This window comes from Ruditapes philippinarum, unplaced genomic scaffold (genome assembly GCF_026571515.1).
Source record: "Ruditapes philippinarum isolate M1 unplaced genomic scaffold, ASM2657151v2 ctg706_1_1_1_1, whole genome shotgun sequence".
NCBI lineage: Eukaryota > Metazoa > Mollusca > Bivalvia > Venerida > Veneridae > Ruditapes > Ruditapes philippinarum.
This window is the reverse complement of record NW_026854344.1, coordinates 151,560-175,640: the sequence shown is the minus strand read 5'-3', so window position 1 is coordinate 175,640 and position 24,081 is coordinate 151,560. Positions and strand designations below refer to the sequence as shown.

At 31.2% G+C, this 24,081-nt stretch overlaps 1 protein-coding gene and 1 long non-coding RNA gene across 5 annotated transcripts in view; one reads left to right on the top strand and one right to left on the bottom strand.

Moving 5' to 3' along the window:
• Positions 1-24,081, bottom strand: part of LOC132739879 (uncharacterized) — a 49,001-nt gene that overhangs the window by 20,017 nt on the left and 4,903 nt on the right. For 2 of the 4 annotated variants that reach the window (XM_060727694.1, XM_060727695.1), the window contains exons 3-9: positions 16,255-16,326; positions 14,219-14,349; positions 9,749-9,851; positions 8,480-8,595; positions 7,039-7,111; positions 1,644-1,805; positions 1,124-1,168 (exon numbers count right to left, since the gene is read on the bottom strand). In XM_060727694.1, the coding sequence (XP_060583677.1) occupies positions 1,124-1,168; positions 1,644-1,805; positions 7,039-7,111; positions 8,480-8,595; positions 9,749-9,851; positions 14,219-14,349; positions 16,255-16,326 (702 nt within the window). Of the gene's footprint in view, positions 1-1,123; positions 1,169-1,643; positions 1,806-2,898; positions 3,368-7,038; positions 7,112-8,479; positions 8,596-9,748; positions 9,852-14,218; positions 14,350-16,254; positions 16,327-24,081 lie in introns of those variants that run through there. The other 2 variants (XM_060727696.1, XM_060727697.1) reach the window with 2 other exon arrangements.
• Positions 11,176-13,016, top strand: LOC132739870 (uncharacterized). The gene is made up of 3 exons (XR_009627065.1): positions 11,176-11,551; positions 12,264-12,347; positions 12,661-13,016. It is a non-coding gene; the product is annotated as an uncharacterized LOC132739870 (long non-coding RNA).

Here is a 24,081-nt window from a genome sequence, read left to right as displayed (position 1 = left end):
CCAGGTAAAATCGTCCAATTTCGCTAATCATGCTAAAAATAGTTACCAAAATGCTTACCTGGTAAAATTGTAAAAACATTTACCAGGCTGAGTGAATCAGACCGGCTTACCTGGCTTATGGTTCAGATGCTAATGCTTCCTTGGTTAGATTATTTAGATATGCTAACCATACTAAATGGTTTAGTCATACTAACCTGGCCTGGCTAAATACTTCAAACATGCTATCCTGATCTGCTAATGTGACCACTGGCTAAAATAGTTCAGACATGCTAACCAGGTAAAATGGTCATGATATGCTAGCTAACCTGACAACACACAAACAGGTAGCTAGTAGTTCCAAAAATGCTAACCTGGCTAAATTGTTCAGACATGCTAACCTGGCTAATGATTTCAGACATGCTAAACTGATATAATAGATCAGACATGCTAAGCTAGATGAACCATCAGATAATGACAGATATCTAAGCACTTAAATGTATCTTCAATTTGGCCTATCTGCAAGTATTTATCTATTAAACAAGGGATTTTAAACCTGTCTCAAATTCACTTTTCTCAATGCTGGATTGTATCATAAAAAGGCTTTGATCCAGGCTTTGCTGTTAGAGGTCACAGTAACCTTGACCTTTTGCCCAAAATATGCACAGAAGGTAAAAATTAGCATAGCGCATGTACTGGTCTGAAGTTCCCAGATGATGTTTCTTTATTTTTTTTTATTATTTTTTTTAATTTTTAATTTAATGACCAATTTTATGTTAAAAGCTAGTACAGGTACTAGTGACCTTGACTTTGACCTGATGTAGAGAAGGCATTTTTCACAATTTTGAGATATTTAGGGAGAAAAAAAAAACATCGGAAAACCCAAATAGGCTTGAAGGTGAGCCTCAGATCTACAGGTAACAAAATAAGTAAATCTGAACTTAAGTCAGATTGAACCAAAATAGGTCGTATAACCCAAAAGATTAAGCAACGCCACTGATAGGGTTGTTACAAAAGCTCCACTTTTTCTTGGTAAAGTTGAGCTTTAAAGCATAATAATGTAATAATATATACATGTATACCCAGAAGGATGGGTCTAAGATATATCTAATCTAGCAAAATATCTATTATCATAGCATGCTGTTACCGTGGACATTTTCCTCATTAGATAGTAGTCAGACAAACACGTGTCCTGTCAATTTTCAAATCATGAAGTTAAAATAAAACTTATACATGTACACCTATGCCTATTAAATACATGTAAACATAAATATGCTGACAACAACAATATTTTTTTTATTTCAGTATGTATTGTTAGCTGAAAACAAACAAATTTAACTACTTTACTTTGTACAGTGATTTTATTACATCCTTTCAAAAAGCATCACTACCCACTTTTAGAATAGACCTTAATATATGCTAAGTTACCAGGAATTCAATATCTATGAACCATTTCTGATATTGTTTGTATTCTTAAGGTATAGCTAGCTCACAATAACTTAGATATTATCTGACAAACAAATTTTTTATCATGATTGTGATCTGAAGTCTTTAAATTTGAAAAAAAAAAATCATACAAATACTTTTCTTATCTGTAGAAATGGATGTAACTTAACTGACAAAAGTGTTAATAATAACTTAAAAATAAAGAAAATAATAATTTTTACCATTTCTACTCTAGAGTCACCACAGATTACAGTGGAGTCTTTAAATTTAGTATCCTTGTACCTAACCTCCGGGAACTCCCATTCTTCTTTCAGATATTGAGCATCTAGATGACTGGCTACTCGATGATCATGGTGAGTTAGAAGCTTATCAAAATCTGTTAACTGTAATTTAGAAAATGATACAAATGTAACATTATGAAAATTTATTAAAGATTTTAAATAAATGTCAAAATGCAAAATAATCTTATTTTTTAAACACATTAATGTAAGCTTGATTGCCAAACAAGTTATTGCAACTTATATTAATCACTTTCGAGTCCACTTTCCGGAACCAACAAGTACTGGTATCATATGTAGAAACATAGTCGTGACTCAAGTAGGGCTCAAACCCATGATCCCTGGATTGAGGGGCAGACACCTTAACCACTAGGCCACCATTCCCTTATACATATTGTACTAAAAGTTTTTAATTTCTGTATAAAAATGTCAAAAATTATCATGTAGCCATTTATAACTACAAGAAGGCCCTCATGTTCCTGGATGGCTCATTTAGGAAGAAATAATACTTTTGCAATTCAAAAATAAGTCACTGTGTCACATCAGGGCAGCTGGGGCAGTTTAACTCCTGGGCGGCCATCAGATTCCTTAAACTTTTGTGGATGTACAGACAGTGTAATTATGTTAACATGTATCCAAATAACATGTATAAACATTATTGTAACAAATCTTATCAATTAAGCTTTATTTTTCCAGTCCAAAAATTCCATAGCTAATCAGTATTGTACTTTATTTTGTCTTGTTTTCATTTTCAGAGTCCCAAAAATCCATATCAAACCCATATCTATTATTGTACTAAAAGTTTTAAAATTCTGTAAAAATGTCAAGATCAAGTGATGTGAAATAAATAAATGTCAATACATGTATATACATTTGTGTACCTATAGGTTTGACGGCAATCTCCCCTATGTATGTTTGAGAAGTAAAACTAAAGAAAACGGAATGAACCTTATATATACTCGTTTAGACCAAGGGGTCTATCCCAGGATTTAGCCATTTTGACAGCTGCCTACATGTCCAACAGAAATCAGTATTTATTACAGTACTAACCAATGTATAACATAAAAATTAATTCACTGACATAATACTCATAGCTGAATAAGAAATACATAACTTTTTATTTTCAATATATTGACTAACATTATAATAAGAATGGGGAATATCTTAATCATTATGAAATCTATCCTAAAAACATTACCTCATTTTTTAGATTTAGAGAAAGATTGGTAGGTATCTTTTGTTTATATGTATCCACTTCATATCTGTTTAATGCAGTGTACTTTCTGTTTGACGTACCACACCGATGTCTCAAACTCATAGTTCCTTTCATTATTAATCCATATATAAACACTGTTATGTCTATATTTGTGTTTTTTTTTCACATTGTTAAGTTTGTTATTTTTCTCACATACATGTAACTTAATATATCTATTTTTATATTAGGTTTTGAACTATTCAATGTTTATCAAAATTAATCCAAGCATTGGTCACAACTATGTCCTGTTTTTAGATTATCTGACTTCAAAACTTCCCTAGTTTGGAATCCAATGTCATTAATACTTTATAAAATTATGATACATGGTTTGTCTTGCCAGAGATTTCAAGATTGAATATCTTTTATGTAGCTTCAAATCAGATCTGATGTTTGGATATGATAATGTAAAATGGTGACAAAAATTAGAGTATTTTAGCTCTAACGAGCAAACTCAAACTAACCAATTCACTTCAATATAAGAAATACTGCAAACAAAAAACCTGGATTGGTTATTTTTTTTATTTAAGTTTATCTTAAAATTGTTTGACCTTACTGAAAGTAAATATAGAAAGTGCTACTATTTTTAACTTACTTTCACCAATTAACTTTAAAGGAACTCCACTTAATAGGTTAAATAATATGAAGGGATAAAAACTATTTTTAGAGATTTGTGTACCAATATAGCCAGAACTCAGCAAATGTGGGTTTTTCCAAGCTTTCCCCAGTACAAACAAACTTTTACTGTTTTAGCTTCAAGGTGCACTATCAGTTACAATAGATTAATCAACCTTTTGGGCTTAATTAAAAATCGAAGCTTAGTGTCTGTAAAAGTTTGTTTGTACCCCTGGATTACCTGAGAGAAACCCAAAATATTCTTAATTCCAAATTAAGTCTATTAATGAAAGTCTAGACCAATAACTTGCATGTAAAACTTGAAATCATTTGCTCTCTTACTTTTTCAAAAGTCATGGTTTTTATTATGAAAATTAATAAAAAAAATGAGAGCAAAGTCGGGCTAAAAATCAGTCAAAAAGTTGCTTACCACTTTAATTCTGAGTATATTTCTTAATCATCTGTTGCATAGCTTACAATTTTACGTGCTTAAGTTGATCTATGTAAGAATTTAAAAATTTCATGTTTTCAAGCATTTTGACCCCAGTGGAGTTCCTATTACTTTCAGTATTAAAATAAAATTAAGATTTCAAGTCATAATATAAGACATACTATTTCACTTAAAATGGCACTCTCAGAAATTTTAATGAACTTTCTTTTTTTTTTTTTTTTTTTACATTGCACTGTAAATAAAATGGTGATTAATCCATATGTATTTAAAATTTCTGACTATTTATCCTATTTCATTATATTTTCCCATTAACATTTCTTCACTAAGTAATTTACCACTATTGCTGTTATAAAATGAAAATTTCAAGTTTGTTTGTCAAGATTCTATTATTTTTTTGCCAAAAATCAATCCTAAAATATTGTACATTTGTATATGAAAAAATTATCAAGTTTTTCACAGTTATAAATAACGCTCCATAAATGCATTTTTGCATACCCACAAGAAGTTAAACAAGAAAAAAATAACAAATACATTAATATGAAACACTGTAGCATGTATAATTTATGAATTGGATCAAAATACATCTAAATATTAAAGTTTAACATTGTTTTGTTAAATCGGACAATAAAGTATATGACATTGAATGTTTTATATTTGTACACCTAATAACAATCTAGTTGTATGCCGACTGTTTATAACAATTTATACAAATATTGACAATTTATTAAATATATTATTGCATGTCATATTATCATTATGATCTACTTTAGTCAGTGTATCAAGTTTATCTCAAGTCGAGACTTTTAAAGGCACATTAAGACTTAAAAATTCCATAATTTTTTATTTTTGAACAACTTTTTATTTTTAGTGTCTAATGTGCCAGTTTAACCTTAAAGTTACTCATAATGGCCATAAACCTGAGCCATATCTTTGGTTTCTTTTGTGTTTTGGCAATAAATACAGTTCTAGTGAACATACAATTTTGTTTACATTTTGCCAGCTTAATAACAAATTATTTAACTTTCAGTACTCCCGTATTTTCATCAGGCGATAAGCATCTTATTATTATATTAGTACAGTACTGGACACGCGAAACCCGCACAATTCGCGTATTCGCGGCGAACTCTCATGCTTTATAACGCGAGCGAATTCGCGGCAACTTGAGACAATCGCCGCGAATTCAACTCGCGGCGATTTTGCCGTGAACATTTGCCGCGATTCGCGGGGAATAATACATGTTCATTTGTATAATAAATGTAGATCTATTTATAAGTGTAGTCTGTGAACTTGAAACCAGATATACATGTACAAGTACGAAAATTAATTAGTAGATCTACATGAAGTTGTATCAAGAAAATCTTGTAATTTGCTAAAATGCCCTTTCTCTATTTATCTTTGATGCCAACAGCAAATATAAATAACCACGGCGAAATCAAATAACACCGTTAAAAACTTTCCGTGAATGGCGGAATCATGACCTCAATGTATAAATGCGACGCAGTACAAGTATGCGGCTCCATCTGCAGGTAAATAGTGTGCATGTACACGTGTAAAACTATTTTTAGGGGGGGGGGGGTACATATTGAGTTTAAAGTAGAGATATAAATATAATATATGTGTAAAAAGATATTTAGTTTCATAAAAAGATACATAATTGATACGACATTAACTTGTTCATTTCTAAATGTAGTGGATCACCGGGACATTTCGTTCTCTCGGGTGATCATTACTCAATTTATTACACGTTTGTAAAAAATAACACACGCAAGATTTGTCTGCTATAATTTCTGAATGGCGGATATTTGCACCCCTGTTTTAAAAATGTTAAAATATTTAATTGTTAGTTACCGAAAATTATCGCCGATTGTTGAAATTCCATAGCGCTAAAAGACACAAAAACACTCGCGCAAAAAGAAGCATCCATAAATAAAAGGAATATAATGTTTCCATTGTTAAATAATAAATACAAAATTTACACACGAAATGACCTCTGACAAATGACTGGTCGGCTCTTCTGAAGAATCTGTGAATCTTTGATGTTTACACACCTGTAGTTGTTGCCGAATCATCAAAGAAATGCCGACACTCGATTGACTTTCACCTCTTTTTTATATATCAGAAAAAAACTGTCATTTCTTTTTGTCAAGGAATGATTACACATGTTTAATTATTGCTCAAGTAAAAAAAATGTTGGATATTGATTGTGTCAATTATTGACATATTATTAATCGTAAGTGCATTTTGATTGTGATATTTTATTTACATTTTAATGATCTTGAAGGTAAAGAATGTCAATTTAAGTGATAAAACTTTTACAATTTTCAACAATCCTAATTAGCGTATTAGACGTAATAATTAGTTACACCTGTGAATCGGTGCTAAATGTCGCTTTGCATTGTTCTAAAAATAGAATATGTGCGAAAGTAAACAATGGATTTTAATTACATTTGTATTATTATCAAAATAACAATTGGACAATTTGTTATCGTGCGTTCTTTGATGTAGTACCAATTACCTTTTGTAATTTCAATCTCGTTTTATTGTTAACTAATTTTCACCAGCACCTGATTGCTTTGTTTTAATATACAAAATGTATACGCTGTACATGTTCAAATGCTAAATATTTATAAATATACAAGACGTTTACAAGATTTTTTTAAAGTTTTCAAAATTAAAGACCACGGGAATTAAGGACCAAGTAGTACTTTCTAATACAATTATTGCTGAAGATTCGCCGTAAATTACGGCGATACATCGCGGCGATTTTTCGTGACCCGCCACGAAATTCGGCGAACTTGCACGCGGCGATGTTTTACCGCGAAGTGTCCCGTCGCGACATAGACTACACTCGCGGCATAACGCGACTTTTGCGGGTTTCGCGTGTCCAGTACTGTAACTGTTTAAAGCACATATCTTCCCTCTTTACAGACCTTCCATTATGGACCAGCCCACTTTAAGAAGCATGATTAAGCTAATTCCCTGCTAATTAATTTGTTTTTATAACATAATTTTGTTATTACCTTGAAAAGTTCATTTTTCATTTCAAAATGTCCATATGTTTCATCTGGTATATAACCTTTGTAACCATCAGCCCTAAAAAAGAACATTTTTCTAATTTTATAAATATTACATACATGTAATATAGTTTTTTTTTAACATAAATTACTTATAAACCTGTAAACACCTAAAAATCCTGAAAGAAATTTATTCCTGACTTTTTATCTATATGTATCTTAACCTTAGTGCAGTAATGGGTTAAGTCCTTCTAAATATAGGGTTAAGTCCTTCTAAATATAATAGGAGTTAACCAGTTCTTGCACTAAGGTGACAATTTGTTTTTGCATTGTTCCTGCAGCCGACTGATACAGGTAAAACACAAATAACATCATCTTCACTCTACTCATGATACTGTAAATGGAGAAGTTATGACAGTTTTCATACTAAATAGAACCTATGAAAATAACGATTACCTTTTTCTGGAAAACACATACACATACCTGAATTTTTTTCCTTTTGCTCTGGATTGTTGGAAAACAATATACATTACCGTATAAGTACTTTTTTCTGCAGGAACTTTATTTCTGCTATTTCTGCGGTTTATAACGACACCGCAGATTTAAAAACCGCAGAAAATAAGCCTTTCGCTATGTCTACATATATGTCGAAATATGTCAACTACCTGTATTGTATAATTACATTACTATGTACCGTTATCAGCTTTTGTAAATGGGAATAATTTTTCTTTATGTATCCGTCATGAATAAAATATTAGAAAAAAAAGTAACTTTACTTGTTCTTTTTGTTTAAAAAAAATATCATGTTTGTATGATTTTCGCTCACCCTAAGCTTGATTTATTTTAAAAATGAAACTATTATAGTTAGACGGGTGTAATCAACATACCCTTTTGTATTTGTACAATATATTATGTCTACGTGCGATATTAACATTGTTTATTTTTCACACTTCATATTTATACACATGCAGTATTACAGTTAATTTTTGTCATTGCACGTTGTTGATTTTTGTTTATTAAAGTTTTGTTAATTGCGTTCATTGAACGCCGCCTTTCCATGTTGATCTTGTTTATCATATTTTATATACCGATACATGGTGATCACGATGAACACACATTATAAGCCGTCTGCATGTTTACCGGAAGTAATGTACATGTTACATCAACATATCTTGAAATGTTGTCTGTTTGTATCGGTTAATTTTGTAAAAATATCTTAATTAAAACGCAGAAATTAAAAACATCAATGCAAGAATGATGACACCGCAGAAATAAGATACGCAGAAATTTAAAACCCCTTATTTTAACCAAAATCGCAGAATTTTAAGCCCGCAGAAATAAGTACTTATACAGTAATAGTGTAGGCCATTGCCTATATGGTTTATAATAAGCTACGCCACTGACATATTGATCACAAATAATTATAAGCCATAAACAAGATATATACCATAGGAGAAGGTCAAGGAATTCATAAAGTTGTATCCTCCCTGGCTCATCATAACTACCCTGGCTGTGCTTGATTCTGTGCATCAACTTCATTGGTGATATTGTCTTATTGCACATCTGTTTGTTAAAAAAAAAGAAGAATATATTCCAAACATACTGAATGGGCATTTTCAAATTCCATTTCAAAACAAGCCATTAATTATTTTGGTATTATTAGGATGGACTTCAAATCACTTGCTCCACACCACTGTAGGATCGAATCCCAACAGGGACTTTTGATTCTTTCATTGGAAGATACGATCCAGCTAGCTTTAGGGAGATCATTGGTTCTACACTCACTCAGCTGCCAACATGTGTTTGAAATAAAAACAGGAAGGAGCACCTGGTGTCACCTGTGGTCTTCCTTCACCACTAAAGCTGGAAAGTCATTGTATGAAGTTTACAGTGTTGGTGTGACTTAAAACTCATCCAAATAAACAAAACAAAATGCTTCATTAGTGTCATAACCAGTTATATCGCACCAATGTGTTTAAAGTGGCATTCAAACCCACCATTTCTGGAACAGGAGTCTGATTCTTTACCACTAGTCATGCAGTGGTTAGACTTTTCTTCTGATTAGGTAATGATTTTAATCAGCCAAAAATAACACACCTTACTCAGTTAAGTCTAGGCCAATGATTACTGATATTTCTGTTACTTTTTATATCAGCTTATGTCAGTTATGGGCTATATTTGGTCTTTGAAAAACTTTACAATTTAACAAAAGGGGAGTAACTCTTAAATGCTTACTGGGTTATTTGCATCCGGATTTATCTCTTATTAGTAATTAGAGTTAAATACAGAAATTTAGTATTCATATAAATCTTTAAAATAAGCGTAGCTAATTCTATCTGAAAAATAAGAAAAATAATATACAATAATCTCTGAGATAAAACCAATTAAAATATAAGCTACAAAATAATTTACATTTTACAGTGGTGAAGTTCTCTTTTAATGGAATTGAAAGTGATAAGTCTTTGCTACCAGTATAGAGCCAGACCATCCTGACCCAACTCTATACTGTTAGCTGATCAACCTAAAATTTTCAATTTGATATCCCCAAAACTGAAAATGGACAATTAAAAAAATTGAAGCTGGACAAGTCCATTTTAGAAATCAAGCAAGGGGTAACATACAAACAAGTTGACATACCTTCAGAAGTACATGTTTATGTAAATTTATTTGTTCCTGAGGCACAATGTGCCTTTGAAATACAAAAATGTCTGCATACCTTTAAAGTCCTCAGCAGGACATGTTCACTCAGCATCATTCCTTTCATATCTCCTGCTTCATAAGCTTGATAAGCCACCCTGGCATTATTGATGTCTTCATACCTATAATGTGACGTAAAGGTAGTGAAATGTAAACAAAGCAGTTTTTGGACTTCCATAAAAAATACTAAATCCCTACCCAGCAAACACATGACGTTAGAATAACGTCAGATTACCGTTAGATTTTGGTCACGACGTCGGCGACCAAAATACGACGTAAATCTGACGTCCAAAAGCCGATGTCTATTAGACGTTTCTTTTTGACGTCATACTAACGTCAGGTTCTGGTCGGTTTCCTGACAGTAGGTAAAAAATTAATGAAAGGTAATCGTTATTCGCTGCATACATGTGACATCCCGGCGGGATTTAAAAAAATCCCGATATTTCGACACTGATCCCGATTCCCGATATTACAGCTTGAATTCCCGATATTTAAAAATAAAATCAACATAAAAAAAAATCAAACACAGCACCTATATCTAAAATGTAAACCGTGCCTCCGGGCATTGATTGTTATCTGTCCATATCCTAAATTATAAAGGATTAAATGTTGAGTCGCTTATTGACAGCAAGGTGATGTAATAAACAGTTCCAATACCCAAAGTTATTCTCACATGTTTAACTTAACACGTGTTGTGTGTCAGTCAATTGACCTCTTTTGTAATTTGGCAGTAGGTATTACACGCTACGTCATCAAAACTACCCTGTAAATTTACATGAATGCAACCTTTGATTTTCTTTGATTAGTGCCGCACTGATAAAGATAAAAGGTGAGCAGAATCATTTAAAGTGGATCATTCAAAAACCTGTTCGAGATGTCTAATTAACCTATTTTTAGTGAGTGGGTATTTTTTTTGTTTTGTTTAGGAATTACACAATCATCGAGGCAAAAATGTGGATTATATTAAAGGAACGATTCTTGCATTTATTTTGAGTCTTCTACTTATGTTATGTAATTTAACTGTCAGAGTCTTATGTTCATGAATAATTGAATAGTATTAATATTGAATGACTGAAATGACAGGTATAATTTTTCAAACTGAAAAGAATGAAATGTGAAAATGTGACTATTTTAGAAATAGCCTGTATGACTACACTTATTTATTTATCTATTTATTAATTTTTTGGTGAAATAAATTAATATTGATCAACAAAAAAATCATAAAAAGTATAATCATTTAATGATTTTGAGAGAAATATAGATTCTTTGAACCAAATTTGCCAAACACGCATTAAAATTCGAGTCGATGAAAAAATCCAGTTTTGAGCCTCAAAATCCAGCTGAAAATCCAGATTTGGCCCATTTCATTTGTCACATGTATGTCGCTGTTGTAATCATTTAAACTTTTTTTTAAATGTTATTTGGCTTACAAATTAAGTGTATATATATATATATATACAAGTGCCTTTCGAAGACCACGTGCGCGGCGCTGCAACCTAATAAAACATATAGGTGGCGCTGTATATAGGTTAATTACATGTGTTATTGTTATTGAATCTATTTATAGCCACAGATCTGTTAACGAGTTCCAATCATTTAACGTTACAGTATTATCTTTTGTGGTACATTATATGTATCAAAATCACGAGTTTTTAATAGTTCTTCAATATTTAATCAATGTGACAGGAAAGGGAAAGAAAACATTATTATAATTAGAATCTACAGCCACGTGGATGGAAAATTCAAATTCGTAGGCGTTTCGTATGTCAGAAATCGGGATGCATTGATAAAGTGAATATTCCAGATTTTCTTGAACAAAAAGGTCAGTTCAATTTATGTAAATTTATTTCTACTTTGTATTTGAAAAATAATTGCATGCATTCTTAGATTTAAGTATCATTATTTGAACAGTTGAAGCAAAATGTCACACAAATTCGCGATAATGTTTGATAATAAATCATTTCAAATTTTGCATGTTTTAACTCTGCTCGTGAAGAGTTTATAATGTGCCTTTCAGTATAACCAAAGAGAATGCTTAGTTTTCATATTCTTGTTAAACTATGATGTTTTTGTCACTTAAAATCTGAGAATTAAGAATGAATTGATACGATTTCGAGCATTTCGGACCAAGACGTTTCAGTCCTAAATAACCCCAAGACGTTTTGGTTTCAGACATTTCGGCATTTTCCCAAACGGTCCAATTTTTGATCAGAATAAATCTTACCTTAATGTGTTTTACACCAGATTTTAATATCATTCTAATAAATGAACGGGAAATAAATGAAAGAGCGAATTGATTGATTATGTAATATAGAACGAGGCTTCATATAATCATAAGTAGGAAAAATGTGTTCAAAACAACATAAACTTTTTAACAAAACGTAGTACATAAACATACATTTATTATCAACAATTTCTAAACACTCTTTAATTTGAAACTATGAAAAATTTAAGACTTGCGTAACTGTTCTATTTCAAAAGTAGAATATAAGTTATTCATTATTTCATAAGTTAGAATATAATTTTCTTTTCAGGTAGTTCAAGCGTTTGACATGCTCTCAAAGGTCGGAGGGGCAGAAATACGTGATAATGTAAAAAGAAACATGAATCATGGGAAGGTAAGATTTTGTAAATTCTATTACATACTATAATCCATACTAAACTAGAGTTTTAAAGCGTTTTTTTTTAATTTTCAGTATTTATGATTATCATCATTACCATTTCCTTAGCTGTTATTCTAAATCTTAATGCATTTTTGTGTATTTTTTTTAATTTAAAATACTTTTAATTTTTGTTAAAGCTCACTTCTGAAAAGCTAGCAAAGTTGTTCATTAATTTAAGATAACTTTCAAAATTTCATAAGGGCAGATAACCATGAAAAAATTTTTGCTTGTAATTTTTCCAATTTTCATAAATTTCTTTTTTTTTCAGTGAAAATGATATCACAAACGTTATTGGACATTAACATGTTACATACTCCGGACAGACGAGGGCTGGTGAGAGAAGGTCATATTAAAGGCATCACACCTCTAAATTCGTGCTAATTCTCGTGGATATTTAAAAGTACATTTGTGTATAACTTTGTGAAGTAACTAAAAGGAAATAATTTATACGTTAGTGACAATTATCAAAAGGAGGTCAAAATATGAAAAATACTACTAAATGTTTTAGTAATGCTGTAGAAATATAGTTCAAATACTGAATATCTGTCATTAATTGCTTGAAACGTTATTATCCGAATCTTTTAACTTTTCTTAACATTATAATATTTTCATTATTTTGTTTGATAAGGCAAACTTTGATAGAAATATACATACATTGTTTTGTTCATTAATATTGATTTCTTAGTTTTATTTATGCCATTGTTTTTGAAATACTTTTTGTATTGTTATTAACTTATTTTATGTTTTATTTGGTTTAGTTTATGAAAAGTATTTAGCCTTGCAGAATTAACTAAAACTGTATGTATCAGCTTTAAATTGCAACTTTTATCTTAAATAAAATAAACCATAAAAACATATTTTTGCTTTTTGTTATACATTTCATTGGATTGAGAGTTACTTAAAAGAATGAGTTACATTACATTTGATCAAATCAGGATTGGCCAGAAAATATTTATAACATTGTAAACAAGGAGGATTAGGGAAATGATCAGATTAAGGTCAGAAAATGGTCAAGTTTAGGGCAGAAAAAGGTTAAGATTTAGGTCGGAAAATGGTCAGATTGAGGTCGGAAATTGATCAGAAACTGGTTAGATTTAGGTCGGAAAATGGTCAGATTGAGGTCGGAAAATGGTCAGAAACTGGTTAGATAACGGTCAGATTTTGGTCGGAAAATGGTTAGATTTTGGTCAGAAATAGTTAGATAATGGTTAGATCCTGACGTCTATCTGACGTCAGATTATTACGTCAAAAAAACTTTCAAATCCGACTGTTTTTCCAACGTCAGAACCTGACTTAAATCTGACGTCAGTAGGACGTCTTGTGTTTGCTGGGTATACATGTATTCAATCCAATTGCCAAATATCAAATGAAGCTAAAGATAGTTCATCTATGATTACCAACAAGCAACTTTTTGGAAAATGTTAAAGAAACTAAAAATAAAAAGTTTTTGAGAAATAGAAATTATAGCAATTCGAGGACTTCATGGGCCTTTAAGTGTGTTGATGACAATGTTGCACATATAGCTCAATCAGTTAGAGCACAAGATTTGTAATCTCGACATTGTGGGTTTGATTCCTGGTCAGGCCAACTAATATTCTCATCAGTCTTTTGGATGAAACTTTACATTGAATTTCCTTGTATGAGTGCTTAAACACTTGGCATGCAGAGTAAAACTTCTGGAATTTGGGCATCTTTCTGTATCTGTACTTTGCACTATCCTCCAAAATCTAAAATGACTAATATTCTTCTGGAGGACTCGTCCTTTGGCCAACCAGTGACGAATATAAATAATTTCAAATTCACACACACACTGACATTTGTCTTACTTGAGAGCCTTGAAATCCAGGAAGCCGACACATCTACGGAAGACACAACTGTTCCAGTCAGCTGTATGAAGATTCTGTGTTAGATGTAGGGCTTTATATAACAGCTTATAGTCCAGTACTTTAATTGTCTCCTGTAAATTGATAGGAAATAATTAATGCAATATATAAAGAATACTGAATGAGTGTAGGTTCAATACTAAATTTATTGAATGCATTGAAATTTATATGTAGAGGATATTGAATAAGTAATGGTTCAAAACTACATTTCATTGAATGAATTGAATAAAACCATATTATACGAACAAGCATAATAATGTTTTATTCAATGAGTTCAATAAATAAATTTAGTCTTGAATCTACACAAATATAATATTCTATTTATCACATATCTAAAATAATAAGTTTGCATTAAAAACTAGAAATGTGTCCATAGGACATGGGTGCCCCCACATTCCACTGATTTGTCAATCTTATGTCTCTAGGTCAATTTTTTTTTTGGCTACATGTGCCCAAGTTGAAAACTAAAAGTCATTTATTAAGTAAAAGGGCAAATACTACAAATACTAAATAAATCCATAAGAAAACCCCAAGGTGCATAAGTACACATGCTGACCAACATTCTTGTAAACTTTCAGGCCTACAGGTCTTAAACTTTTTGAGTTATGGCAACACAAGTTAAATATTGTAAAAATTGTCAAGGGCAATAACTCTTAATCTACACGAAAATACCCAGGTGCACAACTACACATGCTGAGCAACATTCCTGTAAGGTTTCATGACTCTAGGTCAAATACTTTTTTAGTCAGTACAACACAAGTTGAAAATTGGAAATTTTTACTAATTCAAGGGCAATAACTCTAAAGATACTAAATATATCCACACAAAAATACTCAGATGCACAACTACACATGCTGATCAACATTCCCGTATTACTAAGGTTTCATGACTCTAGGTCAAATATTTTTTTGAGTTACGTGCGACACAAGATGAAAATGGGAAATTTTTACTAAGTCAAGGGCAATAACTCTAAATATACTAAAAATATCCACAGGAAAATACCCAGGTGCACAACTAAACATGCTGAGCAATATTCTTGAAAGGTTTCATGACTTTAGGTCAAATATTTTTTTAGTTACGTGCGACACAAGTTGAAAATTGGAAATTTTACTAAGTCAAGGGCAATAACTCTAAAAATACTAAAAATATCCACACGAAAATACTCAGGTGCACAACTACACATGCTGAGCAACATTCTTGTAAGGTTTCATTACTCAATGTCAAATACTTTTATAGTTACGTACGACACAAGTTGAATATTGGAAATTTTTACTAATTCAAGGGCAATTACTCTAAAAATACTAAATATATCCACACAAAAATACCCAGGCGCACAACTACACATGCTGATCAACATTCCAGTAAGATTTCATGACTCTAGGTGAAATATTTTTTTAGTTACGTGCGACACAAGTTGAAAATTATAAATTTTTACTAAGTCAAGGGCAATAACTCTAAAAGTACTAAATATATCCACATGAAAATACCCAGATGCACAACTTCACATGCTGATCAACATTCCTGTAAGGTTTCATGACTCCAGGTCAATTACTTATTGAGCTACGTGCGACACAAAAAGGGAACAGACGGACAGACAAGGGTAAATCTAAATGCCCCCCCCCCCCCCTTTAGTGGGGGCACAATTAAAGATATTTTTTTTGTGTGCATTGACTAAGGTGTTATGCAATGAAATTTATAAAATTAAAGTTATTAATATGTTTCTTAGATATGTGAAAAATGAACTCAATAGCAATTATAAACAGAGGCTATGAAAAATAAATATCGCAGTTCAATTCCTTTAAAGGTGTTACAATATATCTCTCTTAAAAACATATATTTTCGCCAATTTCTGAAAGAATTTTTCATTTGTTAATTGCTGCAGTCCTTCTGATTTGAAGTAAAATCTGAATGTATATGGAATATGTTATTAGGCTCTAGTATCAAAAGTTGCATGAAAGATATAAAGTTAAGACTGATACCTGTAAGGAAAGTCCATTCTCTTCTGTATTGATCTCATCTGTTAGATTGTTCTTGAAAAGGTCAACTGGAAACTGAAACATAAAGAAAATTTATGCAGTTTTAAGGCAGTCAAAGGGCAACTAAAACCTTGACAAAATAAATATACATGTAGACTTGAAAATGTCAAACAGAAACTGGAGTATTAAACTATTAACAAAATATATAGTATTAACAAAATATATAGTCTTAAAAATGTCAACCAGAAACTTGAAGCTTAACAAAATATATAGTCTTAAAAATGTCAACCAGAAACTGGAGTATAAAGAAAAAATAAACAGCCTGCCAGAAAGCAAAGTATGTACAATCTTTAGAAAATGTCAATCAAAAACAGTACTAAAGTATTTACAAAAATAAATATATACTGCCCTTTGAATAATTATGTTAACCAGAAACTGATAAAGAAGTATTAACAAATTAAATAAGTCAGACAGAATAAAATACAAAATGTATAAACAACATAATTAAATGCTGCTTTAACCCATTACTTCAAGTCAACCAGGAATTAAAAATTAATATTATTAGACATGTATTATTTGTTCACAGACAAGAGAACATACTAGTTTAAAAATGATAGACTTGGTTTGGCAAAATTGACAATCTGGTTATTCATATACCAGTAACAGTATTACTGTAGCTAATATATTTTAAATATGACATTGTGTATGTTCCATAACCATAATCAAACTCGGTTTTTTGTTTGTTGGAACAAGATCTTTCTGTCTTAGAATATATTTCATTATTTCACAAGTCTAGAATATCAAATACACTCACTTTAAGTATTTGCTAACAAGAAATTTGTTATAAATTGAAACTGACAAATTATTTAATAAACCATACATAAAAGACTAGTGATCAATCTATTTATTCATTACTCTACTCTAATGTAACTATTTACTAATGTAAATTTATTCTGCTCATTGTGTCAACTTTAATTCATTAAAACCTCGGTCTCAATCATTTAAATTGATTGAATACATTGAAATAAAAAGTAAATATGACCGCTCAATCTAATTATACCCTAATAATGAAGAAATAATTGTCAAAATTTGTTGAGAAAGTAAAATTGTAACAACACTGATTTTTTTCATAATGGTTCTAACTGGTTTATTATATCTTTTTATTAATTTCAAATTAAAGGGGTTTCACTGAGGTCAAAAAAGCGTTTCATAGATCAACAGGGGTGCTTAAAAATGAAAAATATGAAAAAGATAATTATTATAAGAAATATACTCAGAACTAATTGAAAAATTATATTAATAAATGAATATATAAGAGCGATACTATGCCCAATAAATTTGTATATAGTGCGATACTTAGCCCAATTATAGTTAAAAGGTATTATTAAACAGTCTTTTTTATTTTTAGGTCATTTTGCACAATGTAAAATGTTTATTCTGTAAAAGTGAGCGGACGATCGATCTGAAATTTTTCACACAAATCAAATGGTATAAAAATCACGAAAATAATATTTTCAGTTCTGACACATACATGTATGTCCAAAACCTCAGTGGAGTCCTTTTCATAATACCTTTCAGTAATTTTAATCTTTTTTTTTTTTAGAGACTTTTTAATTATAGGATTGAGACAAACCTTATAAGTGAATTAATTAAGAAAACAATAGGGAAGCAAATCACAACATAACAAACTCTATATTAATATCAGCATATTCCAGTTTTGAGACATGTTCCAAAATGAATATACCAGAAACCTGTTCCAAAATGAATATTCAAGAAAACTGATAAAAAGTATGTTTAACTGGTTTGAGCGTAGAAGTAATTTTCCTGACACCATTTGGTTTAATGACATCATATCTGATGTCATATATCACATGTTAGCATTCCTTTTTTTGTGTGTTTGATAGGGGAATAGAGTGAATCATGTTAGAATGTAAGCCTGGTGATTTGATATTTGGTGGAAAAAAATATATATAATAATTATTATAGACGTTGAAATATGAAATTTTTTTCGAAACGGCTTATATTAAGTTTTTTTGATATATATGATCAGTACATGTGCTGGGATTGTCAAATATGCATTTTATTTGGATTTTAAAGGCGTTTTGAGCTCCACACCCCAAGTGTCTGTGAGTATGAAGGGCTATGTATAGACCTCATTATGTACAGGTAAGTATGAAGGGCTATATATAGAGCTCATTATGTACAGGTTAGTATGAAGGGCTATATATAGACCTCATTATGTACAGGTAAGTATGAAAGGCTATATAAAGACCTTGTTATTACATGTAAGTATGAAGGGCTATATAAAGACCTTGTTATGTACAGGTAAGAAAGAAGGGCTATGTAAAGACCTCATTCTGTACAGGTTAGTATGAAGGGCTCTATATAGACTTCTTTATGTCGGGCAAGTATGAAGGGCTTTGTATTGACCTCATTATGTACAGGTTAGTATGGGGGCTATGTATAAACCTCATTATGAACAAGTAAGTATGGGGACCCGGACTATGTATAGACCTAATTATGTACAGGTAAGTATGGGGACCCGGACTATGTATAGACCTAATTATGTACAGGTAAGTATGGGGACTATGTATAGACCTCATTATGTACAGGTAAGTATGGGGACTATGTATAGACCTCATTATGTACAGGTAAGTATGGGGACTATGTATAGACCTCATTATGTACAGGTAAGTATGGGGACTATGTACAGACCTAATTATGTAAAGGTAAGTATGGGGACTATGTACAGACCTAATTATGTAAAGGTAAGTATGGGGACTATGTACAGACCTAATTATGTAAAGGTAAGTATGGGGACTATGTACAGACCTCATTATGTAAAGGTAAGTATGGGGACTATGTACAGACCTAATTATGTAAAGGTAAGTATGGGGACTATGTATAGACCTAATTATGTAAAGGTAAGTATGGGGACTATGTATAGACCTAATTATGTACAGGTAAGTATGGGGACTATGTATAGACCTAATTATGTAAAGGTAAGTATGGGGACTATGTATAGACCAGTCACCTTATTATGTACAAGTAAGTATGGGGGCTATGTAAAGACCTCATTATATACAGGTAAGTATAAAGGACTATATATAGACCTCATTATGTATGAAGGGCTCTTTATAGACTTCTTTATGTACAGGCAAGTATGAAGGGCTATGTATAGACCTCATTATGTACAGGTAAGTATGAAGGGCTCTTTATAGACTTCTTTATGTACAGGCAAGTATGAAGGGCTCTATATAGACTTCTTTATGTACAGGTTAGTATGAAGAGCTATATATAGACCTCATTATGTACAGGTTAGTATGAAGGGCTATATATAGATACGCGACTTCTTTATGTACAGGTAAGTATGAAGGGCTATGTATAGACTTCTTTATGTACAGGTAAGTATGAAGGGCTATGTTTAGACCTCATTATGTACAGGTTAGTTTGAAGGGCTCTATATAGACTTTTTTATGTACAGGTTAGTATGAAGAGCTATATATAGACCTCATTATGTACAGGTTAGTATGAAGGGCTCTATATAGACTTCTTTATGTACAGGTTAATATGAAGAGCTATATATAGACCTCATTATGTACAGGTTAGTATGAAGAGCTATATATAGACCTCATTATGTACAGGTTAGTATGAAGGGCTATATATAGACTTCTTTATGTACAGGTAAGTATGAAGGGCTATGTTTAGACCTCATTATGTACAGGTTAGTATGAAGGGCTCTATATAGACTTCTTTATGTACAGGTTAGTATGAAGAGCTATATATAGACCTCATTATGTACAGGTTAGTATGAAGGGCTATATATAGACTTCTTTATGTACAGGTAAGTATGAAGGGCTATGTTTAGACCTCATTATGTACAGGTAAATATGAAGGGCTATGTATAGACCTCATTATGTACAGGTAAATATGAAGGGCTCTATATAGACTTCTTTATGTACAGGTTAGTATGAAGAGCTATATATAGACCTCATTATGTACAGGTTAGTATGAAGAGCTATATATAGACCTCATTATGTACAGGTTAGTATGAAGAGCTATATATAGACCTCATTATGTACAGGTTAGTATGAAGGGCTATATATAGACTTCTTTATGTACAGGTAAGTATGAAGGGCTATGTACTATAGACCTCATAATGTACAGGTAAGTATAAAATGCTATATAAAGACCTTGTTATATATATGTAAGTATGAAGGGCTATATATAGAACTTATTATGTACAATTAGTATGGGGCTTCATCAAAATGTAACAACATCCTGTTGATGTAGGGGTAGCATAACAGGATTGGTTCTTTCTTCTTCCATTTTAACAAAGGACTCACAAACATTTGCTAGTCAGGTATTGAAAATCTCTCACAATTTTTGATAGTCACTCACATTTCACACTGTAGGATGAAATCTGAACCCTGCCTTTCAGCCTTACTAAGGTCTCATCCAAGCTGTTACAGCAAGCTTATGGCAGGGGAATATTAAAACATAAAAACAAGTTTTCTACCACATTAATATTGGAGGGTGACCTGAGCTGTTTAATATTTGTAGATTTATGGTTTATCTAAATAAATGAATCACAACTTCTGTGAACTAAACAGTTTAAATAATATTTGAACCTTTAGCAAATTTATTTAAAGGAGATTAGAAGATTTATTTCGAAAATCTAAACAGATTTATAACTTAAATCCTCAAATCCTAAACAAACAATTAAGAGTTTTACATACACTCAGCTACGAGAGGTTTGAATAATTTATGTATATACTGAAGGAACAGTTGTAACCAAGATTAGATTTTAATATAAATTCTTCTGTGATATTATTCTTACATTTAACATATTAAGACGATATTTAAGTTCAAGATGTAAATGAAAGAATTTAGATCATAAGGAGTTGTAGTTGTCATCTATTTAAAGCCTCTACCCTCACTCTTGATGAATTTCTTAAACAGACTTGTCCAAATGTCACGATCTATCAAAATTTAGCACTTTAATATTAAGGTAAGTACCAAAAATGTACAAATCAAAGTTACAAAGGGCCACAACTCAAGCATTCATGACTAGATTCTGATAGTATTTGATAAGCATCATGCTGAGTTGTATTACAGTCCAATCAACAAAAAATTGTTTTAAATATGGCTCAAAACTTTCCTTCAAAAATGTCTTTTATTTATAATTTAAGTAACAAGAGGCCATTACTCAAAAGTCCACAGATTTTGATGGCATTTTGGATTTGCCTTTGAATTTCCCTATATCTTATATATCCCTGCCAAGTTTCAAGAAAATTATAATAAAATAAAAAAGTATAAACATGTATTACCAAACATGTGGTCAAGTCAAACAGGAAGTTAACATTTTTGGCAATGCATTATGGGAAATCCTTTTAATCCTATTTAGTTAATAGATGGATAATGCACCTTTCTTCATGCCACCTATTATGTGCATATCACACAGGGTTAAACTTTGATGATAATTTTGATGTCTCAACCAGTAAAGGCTCAACCAGTAAAGGCAACTCCTCAGCCACAAAAGGCATAACAGTAAGCTATTTTTTACATGGCGCTCTGAGTAACACATATTCAAATTAAAACAACTGCACATGCTCACATTTTTTTTATATGTTAATGCATGTATTCTTCCCCATTAATGTATACATGCAAGCACATCTATTATGCAAGAATTTATTCTAAGTTAGGATTATAACCAAACAACCCAGTTGATTTAAAACAGCTTGATTCAACAGTCCAAGGGAAATGTAAACTAAACCTATAATTTTCAAATTTGTATTTGAATAAACAAACTTAAAACACATATTTGTTTTGTTTTTTTCTTCATTTTTTTAATTTGAATGAATATATACTTATTTAAAGGAAAACAAACAAAAAAGTCAATGTTTGATTTCAATTTCTAATTTGAGGAAATATCACTGATGATCAAAAGAAAGTACACACTATTGAAGCAAGTTGAGAGCCAGGAAACCAGCTGGACCTGTATGTGGCCGAAAGCCTGAAAAAGTACTTTTGTCTAACTTCTGTGAGGAGGAAATGTATATGTGACTTCTCTGGTCAGACATAGTATCAGTCCTTTTTTTTCTCTTTTTTGTGAGTGTGAAATCTTAATATTTATTATAAGACAACACACTTTTAGTTCTGCCATAAAGGGACACAATTGAGTTTTTTTTGACATGACAGGACTGGAAATAATTTTTCAAGATTAAAGTTCCATTTGATTTATGTCTAGACCAATAACTTGTATGCAAAACTTTATGTTTATTCACTTGTTTTTTTTTTTCAGAATAATTATTTGAATTGGAAAAGTGATGCAAAATATTAACACGTTGAAAAAACTTTTCACTCAAGTCAAGCAAAGAATAGCACAAATAACAATTTTCAACTTTCTGAGTACATTTTTATATTTCTTAATTATCTTTTTTGTATCTTTCTGTTTTAAGCGCCCCAGCTGATCTTTGTATGAAATTTTTTTTACGATTTTAGGCCTCAGTTAAGTCCCTTTAAAACCAACAAAAAAAATCATACTTATTTTGCATATCATATTACTAAGGAGTAATGAATAATCACCAAGTATTATAGATTTTTTTAACAAGGTCATGACCGTTTAATATCACAACAATCCTATCAGATATATTAAAAGATTTTAGCTGATAAGCCATGAATGATATGTAATACAATACATGATTTTGGCATATACAACCATTGCTTGTATTAAATGACTGCATGTGGAAAGGTTAATACATAAAGCTATTGTTTCACATTTGTTCTTAATCTGATTAAATGCCCTTTAAAGAATTACATTTCAGTGACTTTAAAAATATAAGCTTTATAAATGTGTAAGGTATTTCCCCATTCAGCTATATTCACTAACAGAACAACTGACAAATTCCTCCATGGGCTATCCGCAAATGAACATCACTGCCGAAAAACCCTTAACCTTCTTGAACCGAAAGTGATTAGCTCTTGCCACCGGTCTAGAACCGGTCCTGTGCAGTCTAAGCAGGCTCTATAAATTTGGTTAAGTAAGTTTGAATTTTAATCTTTCATGGTTCTAATATTGATAATGGGCAGTCAAGAAAATGAAGGATTAGGACATTTAGCATATATACAGGGTTAAAGGCGCAGTTGCTACTAGATGAGCAAAAATATTTCATGAAAATCAAACTTGAAAAAAATATACACAGACTTTGATATAAGTAAAATGATTCAAAATTCAAGTAATAATTTACAAGTTGTGTACATTGAATGACTGGTTTTGAAGTATTATAAATCAAGATATTTCTACTTTGTGACTAAAAATAAGTTTAAAGGGCTATCTTTGCAAATTTTGGCCTCTTCATGGTAATTTACGTGGAATGTAAGTGCCGTTTGCAATGTGTAAAGTACTTTCTTTGATCACTTCACAATATTATACTTTTAAATACATTTTCAAAATTTTTTATGAAAAATAGCATGAATATGGAGGCATGCTGCTTTAAAAACTAGAAATGTGTCCATAGGACACGGATGCCCCCACACGCCACTGTTCTGTCAATCTTATGACTCTAGGTCAAATATTTTTTGGACTACATGTGCCACAAGTTGAAAACTAAAAATCAACAAAGGGCCATAATTCTGTTAAATTTGGTCGCAGCAAAAATTCCTTCCTTTACTACCATCTACACATTAAGGTTGTTAATCCCTGGAAGTTTAAGCAAAATCTGCCATCCGGTTTAAGTGTAGTTGCGTTCACAAAATTTCTACATAGTATATAATGAAAAAATCAAAAAAGGGCCATAATTCTGTTAAATTTGGTTGCAGCAAAAATTC